General features: G+C 37.0%; 1 protein-coding gene across 1 annotated transcript in view; it reads left to right on the forward strand.

The window, feature by feature from the left end:
* The first annotated feature begins 738 nt into the window (after positions 1 to 738).
* The window catches only part of Rat1 (5'-3' exoribonuclease 2 Rat1), an 86,390-nt gene continuing 62,806 nt past the window's right edge, over positions 739 to 24,322 (forward strand). The window contains exons 1-16 of the mRNA XM_089640766.1: positions 739 to 900; positions 996 to 1,128; positions 1,336 to 1,442; positions 2,155 to 2,384; positions 2,874 to 2,980; positions 3,494 to 3,652; positions 3,815 to 4,119; positions 4,624 to 4,836; positions 5,121 to 5,216; positions 5,333 to 5,505; positions 8,876 to 9,044; positions 10,783 to 10,872; positions 10,958 to 11,114; positions 12,604 to 12,793; positions 13,801 to 13,997; positions 14,871 to 14,984. Coding sequence (XP_089496892.1) covers positions 826 to 900; positions 996 to 1,128; positions 1,336 to 1,442; positions 2,155 to 2,384; positions 2,874 to 2,980; positions 3,494 to 3,652; positions 3,815 to 4,119; positions 4,624 to 4,836; positions 5,121 to 5,216; positions 5,333 to 5,505; positions 8,876 to 9,044; positions 10,783 to 10,872; positions 10,958 to 11,114; positions 12,604 to 12,793; positions 13,801 to 13,997; positions 14,871 to 14,984 — 2,515 coding nt within the window. The 5' untranslated portion in view covers positions 739 to 825. The remainder of the gene's footprint in view (positions 901 to 995; positions 1,129 to 1,335; positions 1,443 to 2,154; positions 2,385 to 2,873; positions 2,981 to 3,493; positions 3,653 to 3,814; positions 4,120 to 4,623; positions 4,837 to 5,120; positions 5,217 to 5,332; positions 5,506 to 8,875; positions 9,045 to 10,782; positions 10,873 to 10,957; positions 11,115 to 12,603; positions 12,794 to 13,800; positions 13,998 to 14,870; positions 14,985 to 24,322) is intronic.

The following is a 24,322-nucleotide window of genomic DNA, read 5'->3' on the forward strand; positions in this document are numbered from 1 at the left end:
GACCACCTCATTCCTGAAAAGCCTTCAGTCCAATTTTTTTTTTAAATATTTTTTCCTCGTTATTATAAGTTACATCAATTGATTAAAAAAAAAAAAAGGTAAAAAATAAGAAAAAAAAGTTCGTACCTCAAGGAGTTAAATAGAAATATTATTTTTGATTCCTTCTCAGTACTTGAATGTATTTTTGTATGAGTAAAAATAAACTACCAAGAATGTCTGTGACAGGCCACGCTATATTCCTGTGACTTGGCCTATTACGGCAAATATATATTTACGTTAGGAATGCATGGTGAAATAGACTAAGCCATCAGAGTAAAGCTCAAGTGTATGAGCCCTATAAAGTTATTTATGTTTTTAGTGAAAATTACTAAAATAGTGTTTAAGAAATGCAGTTTTTACAAAGCATAAATATGGATCTTCTGCCAAATCATTAATATTGCAAAATAGTGAATAATTTTTCAGCTATTTCGCCGTGTTGGGCTTTTTAATTCATTAGTCAATGTGTTAAACAGCGGGGACAGCTTTAAAGTGTTCAATTATTACGGACGATATTACTTTTGGCCGCGAAAATCATAAACCATAAAATATTTTGTGCTCTGTACTCTGAACACCGAATATGACCGGACTTTGTTAGTTGTAGCCTGTTGTTTATATATCCTTTTGGACTGGATATCTTTTACAATATTTTGGTTCTATGGTCTGTAATGTCAAGCAAATCAGCTCCCGGTTTTTCTGTGACTTTCCTGTTGACAAGCATCTCCGAATCGCCGCGTTGATAAAATTAAAAGTTTAATTCTAAATTTTACTATTGATATTATCTGAATTATGGGAGTTCCGGCGTTTTTTCGCTGGCTTAGCCGCAAATATCCCAGCGTTATCGTTGAATGTATTGAACAAGCGGTAAATAGTTGACTTTTCGCGTTAACCTACATTTTGTTTATATGTTAATGTTTCCTGGAAAATATGTTTGTTTTATTTGCTTGCTTGTGTTTTAGTCCAATGATGTGGATGGAGTTCAAGTGCCTGTGGATTCATCAGCCCCGAATCCCAATGGGGTTGAATTTGACAACCTTTATTTGGACATGAATGGAATCATTCATCCTTGCACTCACCCTGAAGACAAACCCGGTAATGACAGCGTACTATAATTAATGTTCATCTTTCTACCTGTTGTATTTAATATGTTTCCACAGGAATCAATTTATTGCATAAAAATTACCATCACAATGACACAGTTGACATAAAATCTTCGAGTTCCTCGACCCTTTTTGTAGGTTATTACAATGAATGAAATTGTCTCGGTGAACTTGTAGCTTATTTTTTGTTGTATTTTAGCCCCCAAGAACGAGGATGAGATGATGATCGCCATCTTCGAGTGCGTGGATCGTCTTTTCAAGATTGTACGTCCCCGCAAGGTTCTGTACATGGCTATTGATGGTGTGGTGAGTACGCAGATGATAATATTACTAACCAATAAAATGGTTACATTATTTTTTTTTCTTGACAATCTGGCAGATTTTTAATATTTAAAGTTAAAGATATGGATTGTGTTGAACTGCACACCTTGGAACATATTATTGCTCTCACTGGTCAAAATATGTGGTTTTGAGGTAATCAACATTTAAGATTTTATTCTAAACAAAATATGTAGTTTTCAGGTGATCAATATTTAATATTTTATCTAAACAAAATCAATTTATGTACTTCTGATATTTTGTGTTGTTTTCTCAACAGAAGTAAATTTTATGTTTATTTAAAAAAAAAATGTTTTAGGATCGCAGTCCACACTTTACAAAGATTTTTTTAAATAAAACTTTGACTCAACTTTTAGTATAAAAACCAACTATTCACATCATTACAGGGGTGGAAAACACAGCATTTAAAGTTACAATTACGTGAAATGAACATTCGCTTACAAAACCACGAACCATGTTACAAAAAAAACTAGTTCACATTATTTTACTCACCTCTACTTGACAGATCCGTCATCAAATTCATAGATTAACGAAGTTTGATATAAAAGTAACAAACCAATCACGCCGTTTGCCACAGGGTAGGAAGAGAAAAGGACCACCGCATACATCTTTCTCGGCACACACTGCTTACTTCATTCACATTCATACATACAAAAGTAACAAATGTAAATGATTTCAGGCTCCCTGCGCCAAGATGAACCAGCAGCGTTCCCGCCGCTTCCGCGCCTCTAAGGAGACGCAGGAGAAGATCATTGAGATGGCACGCATCCGCGAGGAGCTGGAGGCCAAGGGTGCCACGGTGCCGCCGCCCAAGACCAAGGAGAACCACTTTGACCTCAACTGCATCACACCCGGCACTGAGTTCATGGACAGACTGAGCAAGTGCCTGCACTATTATGTGCACGACAGGTGATTATTTAAATTTTTTCTTATCTACTTAAGAAGTTTGGTTTTTCAGTCCCTTGAAACCTGAATTTGAAAAATTGTTCAATTTATCCTACATACACTTCAATTGTAATACAGGAGGTTCAGGGCATCCCATAAAATACTTATGGTCGTTGTTCCCAACTTTTAGATCTATCAATCTGAGGCTCCGATCAGCCAAGTGACGCTCGATTCGCCTGTTTCCAAATATCGTTATCGTTGATAATCTTAAGTGGCCCCGCCAACTTTCATAGACAATAAAATGACATCAAAGTAAAAATTATCAATGTTAAAAAAAATCCAACTTTGGACTCGATTTACTCCAAAACAAAAACTCAAATCAAATAAAAATTATAATTATAAAAATCAACTCCAAATGTGATGTAGATTCACCAGTTTCTCACTTGTACTATGAGTTTCTGAACACCGTGTGTGTGATATTCTACTGTTATCATAATTATTTGTTTATTTTAGGCTGAATAATGATCCCGGTTGGAGAGGAATCAAGGTGATCTTGTCAGATGCTAAAGTGCCTGGAGAAGGAGAACATAAAATCATGGACTACATTCGGAGGCAAAGAGGTATTTATTTCTCTTATTTTTTATTTTCATTTAAATTGCATATTAATACCCAAAATTAATTGAAAAATAACATCAGGACCTGTGGCCCTAGCACGGTCAATCTGTAACACAGGAGGCTCAGGGCATCCATAAAATACTTACGGCCGTTGTTCCCAACTTTTAGATCTATCAATCTGAGGCTCCGATCAGCCAAGTGATGCTCGATTTGCCTGTTTCCAAGCATCTTTCCATCTTGCTGACATCCCTGCATGCCACGTGCGTCCGTCTCACAAAGCCCTCACCGTGTTACTAAAGTTATTGAATGAAGGTTCCAGGTTCTCAGCTGTTAACGGGAAGCTAGTAAATTTGTAGGGCCCCGCCTGTGTTTGTCTATGTGTGTAACGGGGGTCTGAAGTTTTAATCTGTTATAAATCGTTAAAACCCTATACTAAACAATATTGTTTAAATTCGTCATCTATGGTCATTAGGCTGTAGCAATTGATGTCAAATTTTATGTTGTACATGTTTTGGCAGCTCATCCTGACCACGATCCCAACACGCAGCACGTGCTGTGCGGGGCGGACGCCGATCTCATCATGCTGGGGCTAGCCACGCACGAACCCAACTTCACCATCATCCGCGAGGAGTTCAAGCCCAACAAGCCCAGGCCTTGCGACATCTGTGGACAAATCGGTATACTATACATATTATATACTGTAAGAAATTGAATACCCTGTCCCAGCTTTTAATAAATTATGTTAAAGAAACATCTGGCCCTTAGTGGAATACAGTTTGAATCCCCAGGCCACGAGTTGAAAGAATTTGCCATCTAATTACATATATTTGAATCCCCAGGCCATGAGATGAAAGAGTGCGCTGGTATCGTGCAAGAAGAGCCGTCCGGTGGCCCGCCCGCCTTTTCGGTGCAGGACCAGTTCATCTTTGTGCGATTGTACGTGCTGCGCGAGTACCTGGAGCGTGAGCTGCAGATGCCCAACCTGCCCTTTGACTATGACTTTGAGCGCGCCCTTGACGACTGGGTCTTCATGTGCTTCTTCGTGGGTAACGACTTCCTGCCGCATTTGCCCAGTCTGGAGATCAGGGAGGGTGCCGTCGACAGGCTGGTCAATCTCTACAAGAAGACTATTTATAAGACTAAGGTAGGATCTGCGTGAATTAGATAGTGTAACTAATCAATTTGTTTATGATGTTTCTTATAATTAACATTAAAATAATGCTATTAATTGTGCAGAGGAAGGATGCCTAACGTCTCTTGTTAGAAGGACTTGTAAAATAAATGCTAAAACAAACTTTTACTGACTAATCACATGGACACCAAAAAGTGTCTTGTTTACTGCTGTCTCACTGCACAATTCGTAATTTCTTCCAAAACCTTACTCAATTATATGTATATATAAAAATTATATTTTTATTAAACATAACCTCACGGTCACTGTACCGAGCATCTAACACCCTGTACAATTTTAGAGTAAACATACATGTAAAGTCTTCGAAATACCGCTACATAAGGGACTGAAGACCGATAGGTCTCCCGGCCTAAGGCAATCATTTCTTCAAATGGCTTCAGTTATTGTTTAAAAAACCGGCCATTGATTTGAATCATTTTGCGATAGTCACATAATAACAATTGATTATGTTTCCAGGGCTGGCTGACAGACTCAGGCGACGTGAACCTGGACCGTGTGCAGATGATAATGGCGGACCTGGGCCACGCCGAGGACGAGATCTTCAAGAAGCGCCAGCAGACAGAGCAGATGTTCAAGTCACGCGACAAGGCCAAGAAGAGGCGCGAGCGCTCCCAGCAGCAGCAGCGGCCCAACTTCAACATGCTCAACAACACGCAGTTCGCGCCCACCGTGAGCTTTATCTATCTAACTTGATATGTAAATTTAAAACTGTTCAGAAAAATCTCCCGGTTCTTGGGTGCTTTGGCTGTTAGTGCCTTCATGTGTAGCGAGATCTTGAATGCAAGCATTGATTTTCACATTCCCTTTTGAAATGCACACTTTGCTGGTAATTTTCATATTTCGTTTCTCCATAAGTCATTGTTTCTTTGTTCCCGTGGACTGCGCTTCATCTGTGACGATTTGCGGAATGTTCATTTGGTTGTAACTTACTGATTATTTATTTATTCTTTCAGGCCATTGGAGGAAACTCCGTTGGTCCAGTACACAATGCCAGGAACGAGGCCTTCAAGATGCGCATCGCCGGGATGCAAACTGATGCTGGCCAAAATGTGAGTACTTTTACACAACAAACTGACGCCATTGCAGTACATTATTTTTATTTTAATATTTACAGCATTTCAGCTTTTTGGCATGGTCTTTTTAATGCTAAATATTACTTTGGCAGGCTCCTGAGGGCAGAGGCGTTAAGAGGAAGGCTGATGGCGGCAACAACAAGCCCGAGGTGTCGGACGAAGAGGACGAGCAGGCGCACGACGAGGTGCGGCTGTGGGAGGACGGCTTCAAAGACAGATACTATGAGAGCAAGTTCGACGTCTCCTCAGACAACTTGATATTCAGGTAATACACACACAGGTACCCAATTCTTAACATGTAACGTGCGTGTTGAAATGGCAGACATATTGGCAGGACGAGGAAGGCTGACGAGGGTGGCAAAAACATTACCATTCAAAAAGTATAATATCGATTGATAAACACACTTTGTAATACACCACTTTATTGAATTGAAGAAAAAAACTTCTTTACCTGGAAAACCTTATTATGTGGGATAAATTGGGCCATTTTTCAAATTTAGTCTTCAAGGGACCGAAACAACAAAATATCTTTAAGATGTTCCCTCTAAGGTATGCGCGAGTGCGGCCACACATTTCTTAAAAATTGTCGGCACACATGTTTTCATCTTCTGCACACATCTTGAAGAAAAGATTGAATTTAATAGCAGATTTTTGTATGGCAGTATACACAAAAATAACTGATTTTTTATAATGGGTTCTCTGGGTTTGCACCATATTATTATTTTGTTAAAACTTTATGAACTACTATTAACACACTTCGGCCTGGAAAGGTAGTTCTACCCGTTCGGTCGATTAATGCTTAACGCCGGGAAGGGTAGTTCTACCTTATGCCCCGGCCTTATTTCAATGGCAGAAAAGATGAAATTATTCAATGTTTTTATATGAATATTAAATACCATCTCTTTGTGAAGGTCCCAAATATATGTACATAATTATCGAATCGTAATGTCTTCTTTTTATGTTTATCTTCGTGCCTTTCATTTACATCGGTATTTCAAAAAAAGGATAGTATATTATTTGTTATTGTAATAATTCAATTCCTGGAATGAGTGTTTTTATGACCGTGAAACCCGATTCGAATCTCTGTTCCGCCCCATTCAAGTCCTATGTGCAAGAGAGCGAGAGATGTCGGGCATATTTAAAGAAAGCAGGTGTGAGCAAATACCTAAAGGCGGACTGTAATAAACATATTACAAGATTAATTGAGTTGCATTTCAAATAATATTCGATTTTCGTTTAGTAATTTTATAGCTTGGGTATGCTGAGTTACTATGTAGAAATTTTTATTAAAATATTTATTTATTAAATAGGATATAGCGATTCAAATATAATTAAAGAAATTTGTGCGGGACATTTATTTTCGCCCGGAGAGAGCGTAGCGCCAGCGCAAACAATACACGCCAGATATGTGTTAACCTCAATACAGGCTTGTCCTAGTGAGGTTATAGATTCAAATAAAAAAATGATACAATGTAAAGAAACAATAAACTATCCCTCGTTCGAGGGTCTTTGTCTTATTTTAGTTGTACTTTAATTTTTTAGCTTGTGTATAGAAGAATCATACACATACTGTGACGCTTTCATTGTTGTGTACCTGAGAAACAAAGCATATCCTTCCAAAGCGGTAAGTAAAAGAGATAGTTCCTCTGTGTATAGAAGAATCATACACAGAGGAACTATCTCTTTTACTGTGACTCTTTCATTGTTGTGTACCTGAGAAACAAAGCATATCCTTCCAAAGCGTAAGTAAAAGAGATAGTTCCTCTGTGTATAGAAGAATCATACACAGAGGAACTATCTCTTTTACTGTGACGCTTTCATTGTTGTGTACTTGAGAAACAAAGCATATCCTTTCAAAGCGGTAAGTAAAAGAGATAGTTCCTCTGTGTATAGAAGAATCATACACAGAGGAACTATCTCTTTTACTGTGACTCTTTCATTGTTGTGTACCTGAGAAACAAAGCATATCCTTCCAAAGCGGTAAGTAAAAGAGATAGTTCCTCTTTGTATAGAAGAATCATACACAGAGGAACTATCTCTTTTACTGTGACGCTTTCATTGTTGTGTACCTGAGAAACAAAGCATGTCCTTAAAAAGAGATAGTTCCTCTGTGTATAGAAGAATCATACACAGAGGAACTATCTCTTTTACTGTGACGCTTTCATTGTTGTGTACCTGAGAAACAAAGCATATCCTTCTAAAGCGGTAAGTAAAAGAGATAGTTCCTCTGTGTATAGAAGAATCATACACAGAGGAACTATCTCTTTTACTGTGACGCTTTCATTGTTGTGTACCTGAGAAACAAAGCATATCCTTCTAAAGCGGTAAGTAAAAGAGATAGTTCCTCTGTGTATAGAAGAATCATACACAGAGGAACTATCTCTTTTACTGTGACGCTTTCATTGTTGTGTACCTGAGAAACAAAGCATATCCTTCCAAAGCGGTAAGTAAAAGAGATAGTTCCTCTGTGTATAGAAGAATCATACACAGAGGAACTATCTCTTTTACTGTGACACTTTCATTGTTGTGTACCTGAGAAACAAAGCATATCCTTAAAAAGAGATAGTTCCTCTGTGTATAGAAGAATCATACACAGAGGAACTATCTCTTTTACTGTGACGCTTTCATTGTTGTGTACCTGAGAAACAAAGCATATCCTTCCAAGTAAGTAAAAGAGATAGTTCCTCTGTGTATAGAAGAATCATACACAGAGGAACTATCTGTTTTACTGTCACACTTTCATTGTTGTGTACCTGAGAAACAAAGCATATCCTTCCAAAGCAGTAAAAGAGATAGTTCCTCTGTGTTTAGAAGAATCATACACAGATAAACTCTCTCTTTTACTGTGACGCTTTCATTGTTGTGTACCTGAGAAACAAAGCATATCCTTCCAAAGCGGTAAGTAAAAGAGATAGTTCCTCTGGGTATAGAAGAATCATACACAGAGGAACTATCTCTTTTACTGTGACTCTTTCATTGTTGTATACCTGAGAAACAAAGCATATCCTTCCGAAGCTGTAAATAATTTTAAGAAAAATTTGTCTTTTTGTCAGCCTTACCCCGCTCCCTCAAGGGCTGGTGAGAAATCGATATGAAAAAATTATGTATTATGTAACAGTATCTAAACAAATAATTGTTAACTACATAGTACTAATGTATCACCAATTATTAACCTACTGGACTCCAATAGAAGGGAAATTTTTTTATAAACTACATTTTTTTGTAATTTATCATGGTAGGTATGAATTGAGATTTTCACGGCCAAAAGTATTGTAGTGATTTTTTTTTGGGGTATTATGCCGTGTTGCGCTACCTCCTTCATTAGCTAAAGTTTCGGACAGCATCGCAGTGTCCATCGTCAGGGCAGATGTGTAATCAGAAACATAGACAATACACATCTGCCCTGATGATGGACACTGCAATGCTGTCCGAAACGTTGGCTAAAGAAGGAGGTAGTGCAACACAAACTTGATTTTAACTACAAATGAATGCATGTATTTTTCTGTGTGTTTAATATCTTGCACTGATAAGTTGATATCCCGATGGAAAAATTAGAGGGACGTTGGTTGCACCCCCAAGTTTTTGCTTCCTTCGAAAAAAACCAATATGTATTAATTAGCGTTCTTGGTGTCCAGGAACAATGTGGCGCTCCAGTACGTGCGGGGTCTGTCGTGGGTGCTGCGCTACTACTACCAGGGCTGCGCCTCCTGGAAGTGGTACTTCCCATACCACTACGCCCCCTTTGCCTCTGACTTTATCAACATCAGTGGCCTGTCAACCGAGTTCGACAAGAAGACCAGACCCGTAAGTTATTATACATTATATTTATTTACTTTTTGGGCATTGACGTAATACTCCGTGTACCATGATAGTCCAGTGCTAATTTTATTTCAACACAGTACCCTGCTTTATTTAGTATAGAATCTAAGGACGGGTTGTTTTACAGAATTTGAACAATTCCTCAAATTTCAAAGTTGATTTTCAAGTTCTGTTAAGGTTCTATTCAAGTTCTGTTATTATTTCAGTTTTGTGAAGCCCCTGGCCAATAATAATATAATAATAGAACTTGAATAGAACCTTCACAGAACTTGAAAATCAATTTGATGAATTGTTCAAATTTCGTGTTCAAATGTTTCTCTTACCAAAATCTCCAAACACTGATACCAGGTCCACAAGAAGAAAGTCCGTATCTATTGCCGTTCAACGTGATGAGCATAAAACGTCTCGTTCTGTACACAATTATTATGTACTTTGTCCTTAATCTGCCACCCCAAAAACTGGGCAAGTGTCCAATTAGTGAAAGCGACGAATTGTAGTACTTAAATACAAAATATGACGAAAATTAAAATGGGAATTTCATAAAAACGCACAAATACTACTCTCGATCTTTCGTATAGTTTCCATTTTTTTTCTGTATAAAGTTTAGGGTTTCATGTTTACACCTTTGACAAGTCTCCGTGTTGTAAACAAAAAACGTGGCAGAACGAAACGAAGAGAAACGCATGCGACAATTGTGAAAGAACACCGAACTAGGACTAACCGAAATGTCCTATTATGTCATTTACTAAAAAGGCCAGCTGTAGCGAGCTAGACAGTGGTATAGTAACTGAGTGTTTAAGGGTAAGATAACCCAAGCCGTTATCCCCAACATCGGTGTACAAAGCTTGATGTTCAAGTCTAGGCATGCGGCATACAAAACTTTTGAAATCAAACATTAAAAATTTAAAAAATGGCTCTTCTTACGTTTTTTCGTCTAAAAACTGAACTAAAATTACTGATAAACAAAAAATACACACGTTTTATTAGAAAAATGTATTATAAACATTACTGTCACCTCCCTTTTTTGTCGTTTCATTTATGTACAAATAAACAATTAAAAATTAAATTCGTTTATTTAAAATTAACAAATTTATTTTTAATTGAATAAGAAGTATGTACCTAATTTACCCAAACAAAACAAATAAAAGTATAAAATTCATCTATTTGAAAATATTGTATTGCTTCGAAATTTTTGCACGTTTAACTAATAATTTGGACACCCACTGGACCGGACGTGGACATCAAAAGTCAGAATTTGTTTGTTGTCGTCCAGTTCTCTCCGATCCGCTCTTTAAAGAAGGTAGTGTGTGATTTTGACTGCGGAATGGCAAGAGTTCATTATACTTACGAAATGGTGTTAGTATATTAGTTAAATTATTAACATGAAGAACACACGTTTTTGGGAGTGTATTAAGAATCGTACGAAGTTTGCGAGATTTTAGTGAATTAATTATTCTGTGATTAACTTCTGTATTTGAATATAAAGCTTGGTGTTTTCTCCTTCTAACACCGTTTAGTTCATATTTCTAACTATAACAGTAAAGGAGACACAACGATTTCTATGTGACCATATGAGCTGTTCCGAAAAGCAAACAGATTGACTCTACAGTTAATAGCCGTTTGTTCCCAAAACCGAACAAATTACCCTGAGGAGTTAACTAGTTTATTTAGATAAAAGCCTATACATAATATGCTTTGTCTAATTAAAAATATATATTTGCAGATCAAACCTATGGAGCAGTTGATGAGTGTGTTTCCGGCCGCCAGTGGAAACTTGGTTCCCAAATCCTGGGCCACCCTCATGAGCGATCCTGTAAGTATATTCATGTTTATACATCCTGCCAAACTGGTATTCCGTTTTGTGTAAATAATTATTAAATTGATATGTTCTCTTTCAGAACTCCCCCATCATAGATTTCTACCCCGAGGACTTTAAGATAGATTTGAATGGAAAGAAGTTTGCCTGGCAGGGAGTGGCCCTGCTGCCCTTCGTGGAGGAAAAGAGGTTATTCAAAGCTCTGAACGCTTATCACGGTGACCTTACACAAGCTGAAAGTAAGTCTAACATTCATATTTATTAACAAATGACTGTTTTGGAGACGGTCGTATTTCCCATAAGCCATAGGCCCATTGGGCTATCTCCCATGTTTCACCTTATTCCCTCGATGGTAACTCAGTCTCCTCAACCCTTTAGTTTATTAAATATTTTTGCCAACAAGTCCCAACGACTTGGTGAATTTTCTTGGAATTTCGGAAAGCTCCCAAGGTATCTAAAATGTGCTACATATTACTTATTTTTTAAGAAAATTTATTTTTTAAAAAAAATACCATTTTAATCTTTCTAAAAAATATCAAACATGAAAATGTTAACAAAAAAACTTACCAGGACATTTTTACTCGGAACGTCCATAATTTTGAAAGAATTCGATATTTGTAAAACATATTCCTTTTATGTAGGTAATAAGTAATAAGTAATAAAACTGTCACTTCACTTTTTATACTGTTTATACAATAAAAAAATATTAATAATTTTTTAATTTTCAACTGTCAATGAAAAAATGCCGAAATTCGTAATCATGCACTTTGACAATTTTTTAAAATTTTATCCATTTAATAATGTATAAATATTCGATACAAACTGTGAAGAATAATTATTTATCTTTCCAATGACGAATATATCACATATCTACGCATAATAGAAAAAAAAAAAAACTTTTGTAATGTACTACACCCCGGTCAGATCTGTCCTTCAGAGGCTATAATGGAATATGATGTTTGTGGCTAGAAATGTCCTTCTGAGGTGTGAAGGATTAATCAAATTAACCAGTTGTTTATCAAGCCTTCTTCCCATCAGGACGGTACATTGGAACATGAATTGAAGGGCTCGGATGCAGATAGTGTCAACCCTCATTTTCTTAGTTTTTAGATTACCACTCAAGCAATTTTTGTCATATTATATGACAAAAACATTTTGAGCGATCGCTGTCGTTTTGGGCCAATTTTTATAGAACCTAAAAATATGGGATAGACAGCGAAATCTAGGTGGATTCATTGGCTTTAAACCGCAGTAAGCAGTTCAAATGTTTCCGTATTAATATTTTGAGGAATGACATTAATTAAATAATATGGTAAATGTGGTTCCATGATAACTCAACACAGTGACAATTCAACACACCTTTAAAAAGTGATATAAAGTCATTAGAAACAATGAAAAAATAAAATTTAAACCTAACCTAACCTACATAACCCAGTTAATAAATTTTTTGTTTCATCATTTTATATAACTTTTTAAAGATGTGATGAATTATCATTTTGATGATTTATCTGATCACCGGTAAATGTATATACAGTAGAAGCCTGTTGATTCACAAAAAAAGGGTCAGCCGCAACAGTAATCAGCCGGAATTTACGTGGAAATATGTGGTATTTTTAGGAATTTACTAAATCTAATTACTAAAATAAATCAAGTACGTCCCTTAACACCCTGTATAAATTTGTCTTTGTCATTTGTGTTATGTATTTAATGTGAAATGTTTATCCTCAGAGCTGCGTAACTCCCACGGGAACGACCGTCTATACGTGGGGGTGGCCAACCCCTCTTATGCGGTTATCAAGAACCTCTACATCGAGGTGTCCAACGCCAACAACAAGACCAAGGACCAGGAGGTACCCTACACCTGCGAGGGCGTGAGAGGGACCATGATGGTAGCAGATGATTGTGTGGTGGAAGGAGGGTAAGAATCATTTAATATTTGGAAGTGGTAGTCCTATTTAAATAATAGGATCTTCCGTTAACGCTTAGGAGCCGGAGCCCTGCAATTGCAGTGTTGAAGAATTGTGCCCACGCACGTCACGAAGCACAGCAATTGCAGTGTCGACCTTATACATTAATTTTGCCTTTGGATATTACTTTTACTGGGTTTGTTTAACACAAAGATCAATGAGTCACTTTATCAAGTATGGTATTATCTTAATGCTGGCCTTAACAAAAATGTATTTTTATTTATTGAATATTCTTGCCGGCTACTACATAATGTACTGAGCTTTCAATTTACTGTAGCAAACTTCAGATCCACCTTGATATAATACCTGTTATATCAAGGTGGTGGTTGTTAGTGTAAAAAATTGTAATATGCAAAATAGGTTAAGGTCCTTCCCCCACAGGGATATGCAAGTATCCAATACTCGGCGCTTGAAATTCTCGGTGACTACCGCCATACCGGATAATACCCATACCCGGAGGTTTCTACATTTTATAAATTTGTCAGTGACGCTAATCCCCCTCGAACAGTCGGACGAGGTTGTCGCCACTCACATGGTCGAGGCTTTAAAGTTGGCATCACTTGTGTCAGACGTTTTGTAACAATGTTTGTACTTTAGATTAATCCTAGTAACAAAAAAGTCAACAAAGAATGACAGGATATAAAATGACAGCTACAGTAACTAATGGTTGTGAGCGAGGTTATGAAAGCATTCTAGTTTTGACATTTTCAGAAACCAACAACGATCGGTATATATGCGGGTCTCTTGATTTCAGTAGCGACGTGTACGGACTGTGAACAACAAGCTGTTTGGCACCTGATTACACAACATGATTAACGGATTGATAAAATATTGCTTTTACAATGATGGAAGACTTAGCTGGAAAAGAAATTGAAATCAACGGCTCTTGGGGGAGCATGACGCATTTGTCCACTTGGCCACAAGCTGGTTGAATCTAATTGTCTTTTTTCCTCTGCAGTCAGCTGAACTCCCCCGTGCCTGGCCTCCCGTACATCACAGAGAACTCGGTGCTGTGTGTGCGCTACTGCGACGCTACCTACCCGGAGGACTTTGTGTTCCCCGCTGTGCGACTGGAGCGTGCCGTGGAGCCCGCCCGCGTGCTCAAACCCGGTGACCTGTCGCACGAACAAAATAGGAATTTCCGCCCGCAGATCGGTGAGTCTATCTGACACTTTGGATGATAAAAGTACCCAAATAACATTCTAGCAACCTCTTTTATTGGGGGTTGCGTTCGAAAGATAAAAAAAATTTGCTTAGATTCCCGATCAGCTGATTACAAAAGAGGATAATATTTGTTCATATGAAGCGAATACTTTAAATGTGACATTATAATTTAAAATAATACAATGACTAGCTTAGTATTACTTAGCACTTTTAATTTTATACTAAGATAATAATTCTTATTTTTCAATAATTATTGTTGAAAAATAATGGTCAGTTAGTAGTCTAGAAAGCTGTGTAAAGTAGTTTATGTATGTCTATTCATAATAACTTCGGCAATAATATTTAAACAAAAAATACCTTGAGCGATAGAGATTTCTGGTTTTAAATTCAGCCGTGCTCAATCCAAAAATCAAACATCCGAATATTAATACAGAAACATAAATTACTTACTGTCTTTAAAGCCAATGAAACAACCTGTATTTCACCCTTTAGGTTTTATAAAAAAATAATAAATTCATTTATATTTCTAGCTAACGCTCAAGGGCATTAACGGTGCTACCCAAATTTGGGTAGCACCGTTAGCTATCGCGCAAGGGCATTAACGGTGCTACCCAAATTTGGGTAGCTATCGCGCAAGGGCATTAACGGTGCTACCCAAATTTGGGTAGCTATCGCTCAAGGGCATTAACGGTGCTACCCAAATTTGGGTAGCTATCGCTCGTTAATACCGGTGTTAATACTAGGGTATTAACGGTGCTACTAGCTATCGCTCAGGGGCATTAACAGTGCTACCCGAATGTTGGTAGCTATTGCTTCATATGGTATTTTTCTGTAGAAATAATGTGTTGTTTTTTTTTCCGTCAGGTATGGCCCCATACAACAGGCAGGCCCAGCTAGGGCAGGGTGGACACAGGATGTTGGGTCACCACACCAACAGGCAATACGGAAACGTTCAGCCCCCGCCCAGCCTCCAAGGGGGTAAGTCTACACTTTTTACTTGCACCTCCCAGATCTGTCACTGACGTTTGTAATATAGGTGTTTCAATTGTAGCACGGCGAAGGTGGAGGTTGATTCATCGGGTCAATTGGTTATTGTTGTGTCCCCACAAACAGTTCTCCAACTCGTCGTGGAAGGAGATTATAAATAATAGGTTCTTTGTGATAAATCAGGGATTTATTAATACTTTGCGTATTACAATGGTGACTCGATAGTCAACCTATCTAGAAGCTGGCTAATTGGTATCTGAAACAGTAAGTTTGTCTGGGAGCTTTCTAACTGGTCCTGGCGACTACTGGCTACTAGCTGCCATCTTGCGGACTTCCAAGCAAACTCTATGCACTGCCCTCTATGAGTACATCTGTGAAGCTCTTACTTCCCAACAGTTATGATTAGGAGTCGTTGTGATTCATAGTAATAAGGAAACAACTGATATATATTTATTTATTCTATTCGTTGTAACATTACCGGTTATGTAACATTTCCAAATTGTTTGTAAAAGTTCCTACCGTTTATACATTTAGTATATAGTTCCAACAATCTTGTAAACTCTAGTTTTCCAAAAAAATATGTTGAATTTTTCATCTACCGTATTTAGATAGCAGGTCACTTTTCTCATGGGTGAATATTCTGATACAGATTAGAATGGCTCGCTCGACAATACAAGTTGTGGCGACGTCCCCGGGTGGTACCTTCTGGTACAAAAAGGTTTGTTTTGTGCCATAATCTCACTGGTCGATACGCGGCAGTTTTATTAAATCTTAACCCTTCCCTTGCGGTGCTAGAAAATCCCCCGAGCTCCGGTGCTGTGGACTCGGTACACAGAGGGTACATATTTAGTATTTGTCATTTTTAAGTTCGTTAGAAATGAATACCTTTAATGTTAAACAGTAATTTGCCTTGAAAATGAAAAATTATGGCATTTGACATGGAATTTTATTATTTATTTAAAATATGAATTTTTTATAGTAAATACACAAATTATTACGTATTAGACTTGATAAAACAATACATATATATTATTAACTTTTCATTCAGCGTGAAAAGACAAGGCTCTTGTTTTTAGTGAGGGAATTCATTTAATTAATTTGCGACGCAGTTTTTCACTGATAAAAAATCAATGTTTGCATGTAACTAAACGACGAGCTACATTAATATTAAGATACATTATTTCGTTGTCAAGCGAATAAAATATATTTTAGTATGCTAGGAGCATTTTTGAAGGTTCAAAATACGATAACATCAAGGCAAGTGCAGTGAGTTCCTAACAAATCCGCTAGGGATTCGCTGGCATTCCAAGGGAAACAGCTGATATTAACCCCCTGGCGAAAGATTTTTTTAAAAATTAGACCTAAAAAATTAAAATTTCAGACTCGATATAATCGAAAACGAAATAAATAATTATACCGCAAAACTATTCCAAATGTGATGTAGATACCAGTTTCCAGCTTGTACTATAAATTTCCGGACACCGTGTATATGGACACATGGACATAACTAAAATATTATGCATTATGCTGAAAACAGGGAAAAAACATCGGCCATACATAAATACGTCCATTACAGCCGGTAGACCACCCCACCGGCTACTGACAATCGCCTGCCGTGGAATGGTGAGCGAAACCGTGTATCCCTCGCTCATTTCCGCACCACTCGGAAAGTTATGGACAGTTACTCATGGACATAGTATGTTATCGCATTTTTTCCACATAACATGCTTTTCTGTTTGCGTTCGAAAAATACTTACATTTTATTCAACATAAATGTATTGCAGAGGAACACCTAAAGTATGATCTTTGTGTTTAGTATATTTACAGAGATATTGAAATATTGAGGTATTTTCATAAACCATAAATACCGTTCAAAATGTGTGGAAGATACACAATTTATTTTTCTGATCATTGTACTAAAAATGTTTAATTATTTTTTATATTTTCATTCTTAATTATTGATTTGAAAAACCGCACAATGCAAAACGGTTCCAACTGGGTACAACCTCATTATGACATAGAAAACATCACTGGCTGATAAACGCCTGTCACCAACGTTGCCTGGCGTGATGTCAACGCCTCCGAATCTATATAAATAAAAATGTTCGTTTGTTCAAAATCTTAAATCTCCGAGAGTTGTTCACTGATTGCTTTGAAATTTTGACACAACTTTGCATTTGAATATGCATGTGGTTTTATTTACCTATATTATATAGATGTCACCTATGACCAGTAAAAACAAGCTTTTTTTTTTTAAACAGCGCCATCTGTTGGACATAAAAGCAACATACGCTATTGTTTCTCTATCTGCACAGACAGAGTGAGCCACAGCCAAGCTTGGCGGGGTACAGCTAGTTTACCAATAAAAACAAACATGTCGTTTTGGCGGCATAGAAAATTTATTCGATCCTTCATTATTGTAATATTTTTTCTAGAATAAAAAACACATTAAATACCCTATTAGAGATGTCAAATCAATTGACAGCACCAACAGTGAAGTATTCAAATATTATATTTCAATTGTGGTTTGGTAAAACCACCAAATGAAATTTTTTTAATGTTTATATGTGCATGGTTTTGATGTAAAGTATTGCTATTCTATTTATAATTACGAGAGATTTGAGGGTCAAGTAATAATTATCTCTAGTTTTCTCGAATAACCTAAAAAAAATTAACGCACAAATTTAGTTTTTAGTATTAAAAATTATTTTACCACGTTTTACTTTGAAGAATATTCTATTTGGAGGCGGGTATGGGTACCACCGCCCCGGGAACCATTTATTGTATAACCCACACCTCTGCCATTGGTCATCCGGGCTTTGACGTCGGATGCGTCTGTCCACCAATTGCGTGGCAGGCCGGATCCGGAGAGACTGGTCGAGGGAGACTTTTTGATCTCTCCAACAGGACTCTCTCGGAACATCGCCTCGCATCGCAGTGGGATGGATGGATACATACGTCCGGCACTCCTGGACACACTGACCACCAGATTCCTACGCACCCCTTGTGCGTTTTTCCTTCCCAGAACCTCCCATTCTTTCATTCTTAAAAAAACCTTCCACACAGCATCCTAAAGATGACATAGGCCCTGAGGTGAATTATTTTTCTTGAGGCCTCCCGTGTGGAGTTAATGTAAAAAAAAGTGTACATACAGGGTGTATCGGCAAGTACCCGACAAACTTTAACCAGCTATTCCTCAGCACATTTGGAGTAAAAAATGTTATGGGCGCTTTGCTGTCCGGTAACATTTTTTTTTTCCTTAAAAACAAAAAATAAATAAAAAATCCACACTCCGTCACTGTCATTTGCATTGTTTCTCGTGTTCAACAGCTGTTATTAGCAAGTGTGTCAAAAAGTGTCCTCGCTCTTTCGTACACACTAACTAATAATAGTTAAAAATGAGACGAATGGTGCCGTGCCATTTCGTTGTGATTGTAAAAGCGCGCCAACGTAGGTACGTACGTACATTATTCAACGAAACTCGAACAAAATATTGCCAGATGGGTTTTCAAACTGTGACAAAGGATAAAACATTGGTGACATGTGGTGAAAATATGAATGATAAATTTTTTATTAAAAAAAAATGTTACCGGACAGCAAAGCGCCCATAACATTTTTTACTCCAAATTCGCTAAGGAATAGCTGGTTAAAGTTTGTCGGGTACGTGCCGATACACCCTGTATGTGAAATCACTGAAATTTAATATGTATTCCCAAAAAATATGGCTTGAAGGGTTTTACTAAAATCCAGTCAATCAATATATGGCGCAATACAACTTCCAAAGAAATTATAAAATATAGTAGAATTGCTTCTTTTGGAAATCTTTTTAGTTTTTTTTTTTGGTTTAGCAGAACAATGCAGAAACACAAGTGTGTGATCTAGATCAATGATACTGAATAAAAAAAAGTTTCATTTTTATTTTCGTTTTTTTTATGTGAAGCTGCACAAAAGTCCCAACCGTCTGGAGCCGGTGAGACTATGGCATCCCCAATCGGGGTATGTTGTGAGGCTGAAGGTAGTGGAAAGGGGATGTAGATAGGGAAGAGGAAGGTGGGAAGTACCTGGCTGTTCAGATCTTGTCACCAAAGCCATTTCATGCCACGTTTCTGTTCTGAATGGTGGTCTCACACCAGGGCGATACTGAGAGTATCTTCCACTCTGGAATGTGCCGCAAATATACTTTATTTTTTTTAAATAAGTAATTTGTAAAATACCACGAATTAATCACATTTAATTTACTTGCGCACTCCGGCAATTGAACCCGCGACCTCCGAATTGCTAGTCGAGAGTCTTACCCCTCGACCACGGAGGCTGTCAAAAATTGTACACGGAGAAAAATGAGAATGGCTGATTTATTAAAATCCTGTTCACTTGAATGCACGCAATTTCCATTCAGAATATATCTGAACACGTGTTCGTGCAGCTGTGCTTATCCTAATAAATATAAAGACGAAATGCGAAAATATCATAATTTTTATGAACATGTGTATAACTATAACATATTCGTGTTTTACCGACAGTTTCACAGTCAATTTATTCAGGCCTGCAGTCCCAATTTTAACAGAAATACGAAAAAAATTATCAAATTTTTAATTAATAATTTTTTTTTTAAAGAAAGATATACATTCCCGGATTACGAAAAACCCAAAAATCTCCTACTACCACCACAGTAAGCGGTAAATGTTGCTTGTGTTGTGATGGAGAACTTTCTATACCGCTCAATAACAACCAATAATTCGTTCCCCCGTTACGTCTGTCATCATCATTAAATTAATAATAAACCCCCCGCCCACCGCCCACCGCCCAAGCCGTGCGGAAGCTGCTACACGCGCGCCCTCTAAAGACTTTCTTTTCCTTTACGCCCTCATTTATGTTAGAGCGAAATTCAAATCATATTATTTTTATTCCGAAAATAAAGCTGGCGTGGAGGAATTTATTGGTTTATTTAAAGTTAGATAAGTACCTACGTGATTTTTTGGTCGTAGGTATTTATCTAACTTTAAATAAACTTTAATTAGATAAAGTTTATTTCAGAGCATCTCAAAAATCTGCACTGGCTCAGATGTCCTGAAAGAATCCAGTTCAAGGTATGCTGGATGGTATTTAAGTCACTTAACGGAATGGCTCCGGCTTATTTATCAGAATTGTGTATTCCAGAAGATTCCAACTCCCGACAGTCAACCCTTAGGTCAGCAACGTCATCAGCTATCGGAAGGTTGAAGGAACCAAAGCGCACACCAGATACTAAGTTCGGTGAGCGTGCTTTTGCCGTGTCAGGACCTAAAGCCTGGAATGGACTGCCACATGATTTGAGAATGATCGCAGACTCGACAGAATTTAGGTCTAAACTTAAAACGCACCTTTTCAGACAGTCGTATCCATAATTTCAGAAACCTCCACTTTCACAGTTGACGGCAATTTAAATTTAAATTAACAAAATGTAAAAAATACTAAAAATAAAATAAAATAAATAAAAATAATAATTAAAAATAAATAAATAAAAATGATAACAACTAACAATTTGTAGGCTTTTAAGACAGTTAAAATACATTTAAATTAAAATAAAAACTATAGCAGACTTAAGATCATGCGACGACCAGTGTTTTTTGATATAGTGTCCTCTGCGTGCAGTTCTATCTTTTATAAGCATAAACTTTTTAATATAAGTGTGTTTGTTGGAAGTGACTTGCCAGGTAAGTATGTTTTGGTATCATTTCTAAATAACAAATGTAGATCCTAGGAAATAAATTGTACAGCGCCCTTGAGGTGATTTTTCACAAAAACGGCGCTCTACAAATTATCCAATTATTATTATTATTATTATTAAAGTTAGATAAGTATCTACGTGATTTTTTGGTCGTAGGTATTTATCTAACTTTAATTAGATAAACTTTATTTAGAGTTAGATAAGTACCTAAGTGATTTTTTGGTCATAGCTATTTATCTAACTTTAAATAAACTTTAATTAGATAAAGTTTATTTAAGGTTAGACAAGTACCTACGTGATTTTTTTCACCTTTTTTGTACAATCCTTTCGCTTTTGGAACGAAATTCGAATTGTAACTTTTTTTTTACATTAGCTTCACACAGGAAGCCCTTATGAAAAAAAAATCCTCCATGGCCTATGTCATCTTTAGGGATGCTGTGTTGACGGTGTTTTTAGGTAAAAGGAAGGAGAGGAGGTTCTGAGAAGGAAAAGGTATGAGGGGTGGGTAGGAATCTAGAGGGCTCAATGTGTCCAGGAGTGACGGACTTATGAACCCCTCCCTCCCACTGTGGTGCAAGGCGATTGGTCGAGAGTCCGGCTGGAGAGGTCAAAAGATCTCCCTCAACAAGTCCTTCCCGATCAAGCCCGCCACGCGTACTTGGACAAACGCATTCGCCGCCAAGAACCAGATAAACCCCACTCAATAAATTTAATCACCCTGGTAAGTCACCAAACGTACACGGGGTGATCTTTAGTAGAGGTGTTGGTTATGCAATAAACATTTCCTGGGGGTGGCGGTACCCATACCCGCTCCCAAATCGTAAATAGATTGAGTTGGGGTATATATTTTTTTAATAAATTCAATGAATCTAGACTAAAAAGCTGTGCAAATTTTATTACGCTAAAGCTCAATTATTATGGGTTTTGCAGTATGCAATGCAGTATTTTAATTTATTTAAAACGATTTCGTAACACTTCGATAGGTACCTCAAATCGACATTATTGCACGACTTTAATCGATATTTAACTTTTTGATAGGTCGGTAGTTTAGGTACTTGCCCAATATGCAATATAGCAGGGGGAGATTTGAACAAGGGGTTGGTTGGGAATAAAATCGCTTGGGGATATTTCGGAAGTCCGACCTCTTGTGTCGGCTGATTGACGACGGGTTAAGTGGCGGCAATCTAACCAAATCCAACCAACCAAACCGTTCTGTGTCTCATCAGAATGCAGCGGGTTGAATATGGTAACACTGGAGACCGGCGGTTTTATTAACCCCCCGGGTCTAGACAAAAAAATTAATTTCACCAAAAATGGTCCCGCTCGACATTTAATTTCAAATAATGGGTGTTATTATGGATGATATATAGAATAAGAACGCCATTAAAGTTTCTTAAGGCGATGCACTACGTCGTGTAATATTTTGAATCGAGCCGCTATCAATAACACACCTTACGTATATGGCGATAAGGCTTAAATTCCCGCTTAACACCATCCACCTGTTATGATTTATGCAAGAAAAAAACATGGCCAAAAAGTGCCTTTTGTTTTATTTTGTGGATGTTCCGGCACAAATATTTAAATGTTTTTCGATCATTTTATAAATAACTTAATTTGTCACATTATACAATAAAACCATAACCGAAAATGGGTTCGTAAGTATGAGATTTTGAACTTTAAAGCAGTTTTCATAGGCCTATACATTATTTTTTTCTGAGCTTATAAATAGACTTATGTAAAAAATACTCGATTATTTCAAAGGCCAGGATGTATTATACTCGCAGTATTTAATTAAAGCATCTGAAACATTTCTAGGCGACTAAATTTTCAAACCAAAAACACATGATTTTAAATTACTACGTAGTGCATCGCCTTAAAGGTATGTTTGCAATCAATTATCACACGTAATTTAATATTCATATTTAAACGAGAAGGTGGTGAGCGAATGCGGAAGCACCTCGCGGAGTGTGGTAACAGAATGAATCGCTTCGGCTCGTACGGCCTCTGACACTTGTCAGCTATTGGTGGATGAGTCGCGAATAGGAGTTACTCCATTGTGAGTTCACTGCTGTTTTGGTTGCCACACTGTTTTTAAAATTATCTCAAAATGAAATACGGTTTTTGAAGTCACTTATTTTGAAGACTTTCAAGTTTTTTTACTATAAACGGACATATATTTTTTCCTATAAACTTTATTTACTTAATACGAAACTAAAAAGGCATTTAGTTAGACAAAGGTATTATTGAGGTTATTGTCACTAAAAAAATGGCAAATCCTGATCGGGTGAACCGAGTTGCGGTTTTCTGTTCTATAGTATTATTGAATGACGCAAAAAGTATGTATGTATACCTTTTTCTATTTTCTTTTTTTTTATCTAATAAAATTTTCTAAATATGTTGGAAATTCAACGAACTGGAAGAGTGTCTTTGGATGGGATGGCTTTGTTTTTGTAAACATATCTAATGTTTGATGAAATTTTGCACACCACCTTCAAAACAATAGGAAGTTCACTATCTACATGAAATTTCGAAAAACCATCACATCTCCTTTTCTCACCCCTGAAATGCAGAATTTTAATACTTCTTGATGTAATTTTGCACACTACGTTTAAGATAGGCGGAAAATTACTGTCTACATCCTATTTCTAAAAACTCTGCGCAAAGTCCGGGCAACCACGGGAACTTCAGATAGTATTATAAATATAAAGACGAGATATTTTGACCGGTCGATGGCTGAGTTGACATCGCGTTTGGTTCCCACCCAGGCGTAGTGTGTTCAATTCCTCGGATGGCTAAGTCCTCCATCACAACACAAGCAACATTTTCCGCTTACTGTGGTGGTAGTAGGAGATTTTCAAATATTGTCAGGTTATTCGTAACCCGGGAATGTTTGTCTTTCTTTTGAAAAAAAAGGTATTTATTAAATATTTTTTTTCAATTTGAGATTTGTTGTGTTTAAACAAATGACAATACTACAAAATAGAGCTAAAACAAAAATGGATTCATATTCTAAAATGAAGGAAATGTTGAAGGAGTTAAATATATTTTTATTTAAACGAATTATTTACTTCAATTCCATATTTTACTATACAATATATTTTATGGCTACGCATTAATAGGATTTCTAATAAATTAAATAAAACTCCCCTTCAGAAAAAATACCATGGTCAAAAGTCCTCGATGTACGGAGCAATTAAGATATTTCGAATAACCACAGGAAATATAATTAAATTAAAGAAAATATAAACAAATTTAAATTTAAATTGCGTAAATATGGATGAGGATTGAATTAGGGCATAGGTAACTATTTAAAAACCACAAATAAAAATAAAATATATACTCTGGCGAAGTAAGTAATTCTTCTAATTTAATTTTTTTTTAACAAGGCTAGGAAAATGGTGGGAAACATTTCAACGATCACAATAGACGGAGTCTGTATGTAGCCCGCGTGTTCTCGTGTATGAGATCCTCACGCATCGCGTGGAGTGGTGAGCTAGTGGAAGGGTTTACGAGAGCAAACGCCTAATTAATGAATAATTTGTTTGTCGTCCCGCCCGCCCGCTTTTCCCCGCTAATTGATCGCATTGTGACGAGTGACAGGCGCACAAAGGTCGCGTGCCTA

The sequence above is a fragment of the Hesperophylax consimilis genome, chromosome 16 (assembly GCF_061612785.1).
Source record: "Hesperophylax consimilis isolate HC1 chromosome 16, BYU_Hcon_1.0, whole genome shotgun sequence".
NCBI lineage: Eukaryota > Metazoa > Arthropoda > Insecta > Trichoptera > Limnephilidae > Hesperophylax > Hesperophylax consimilis.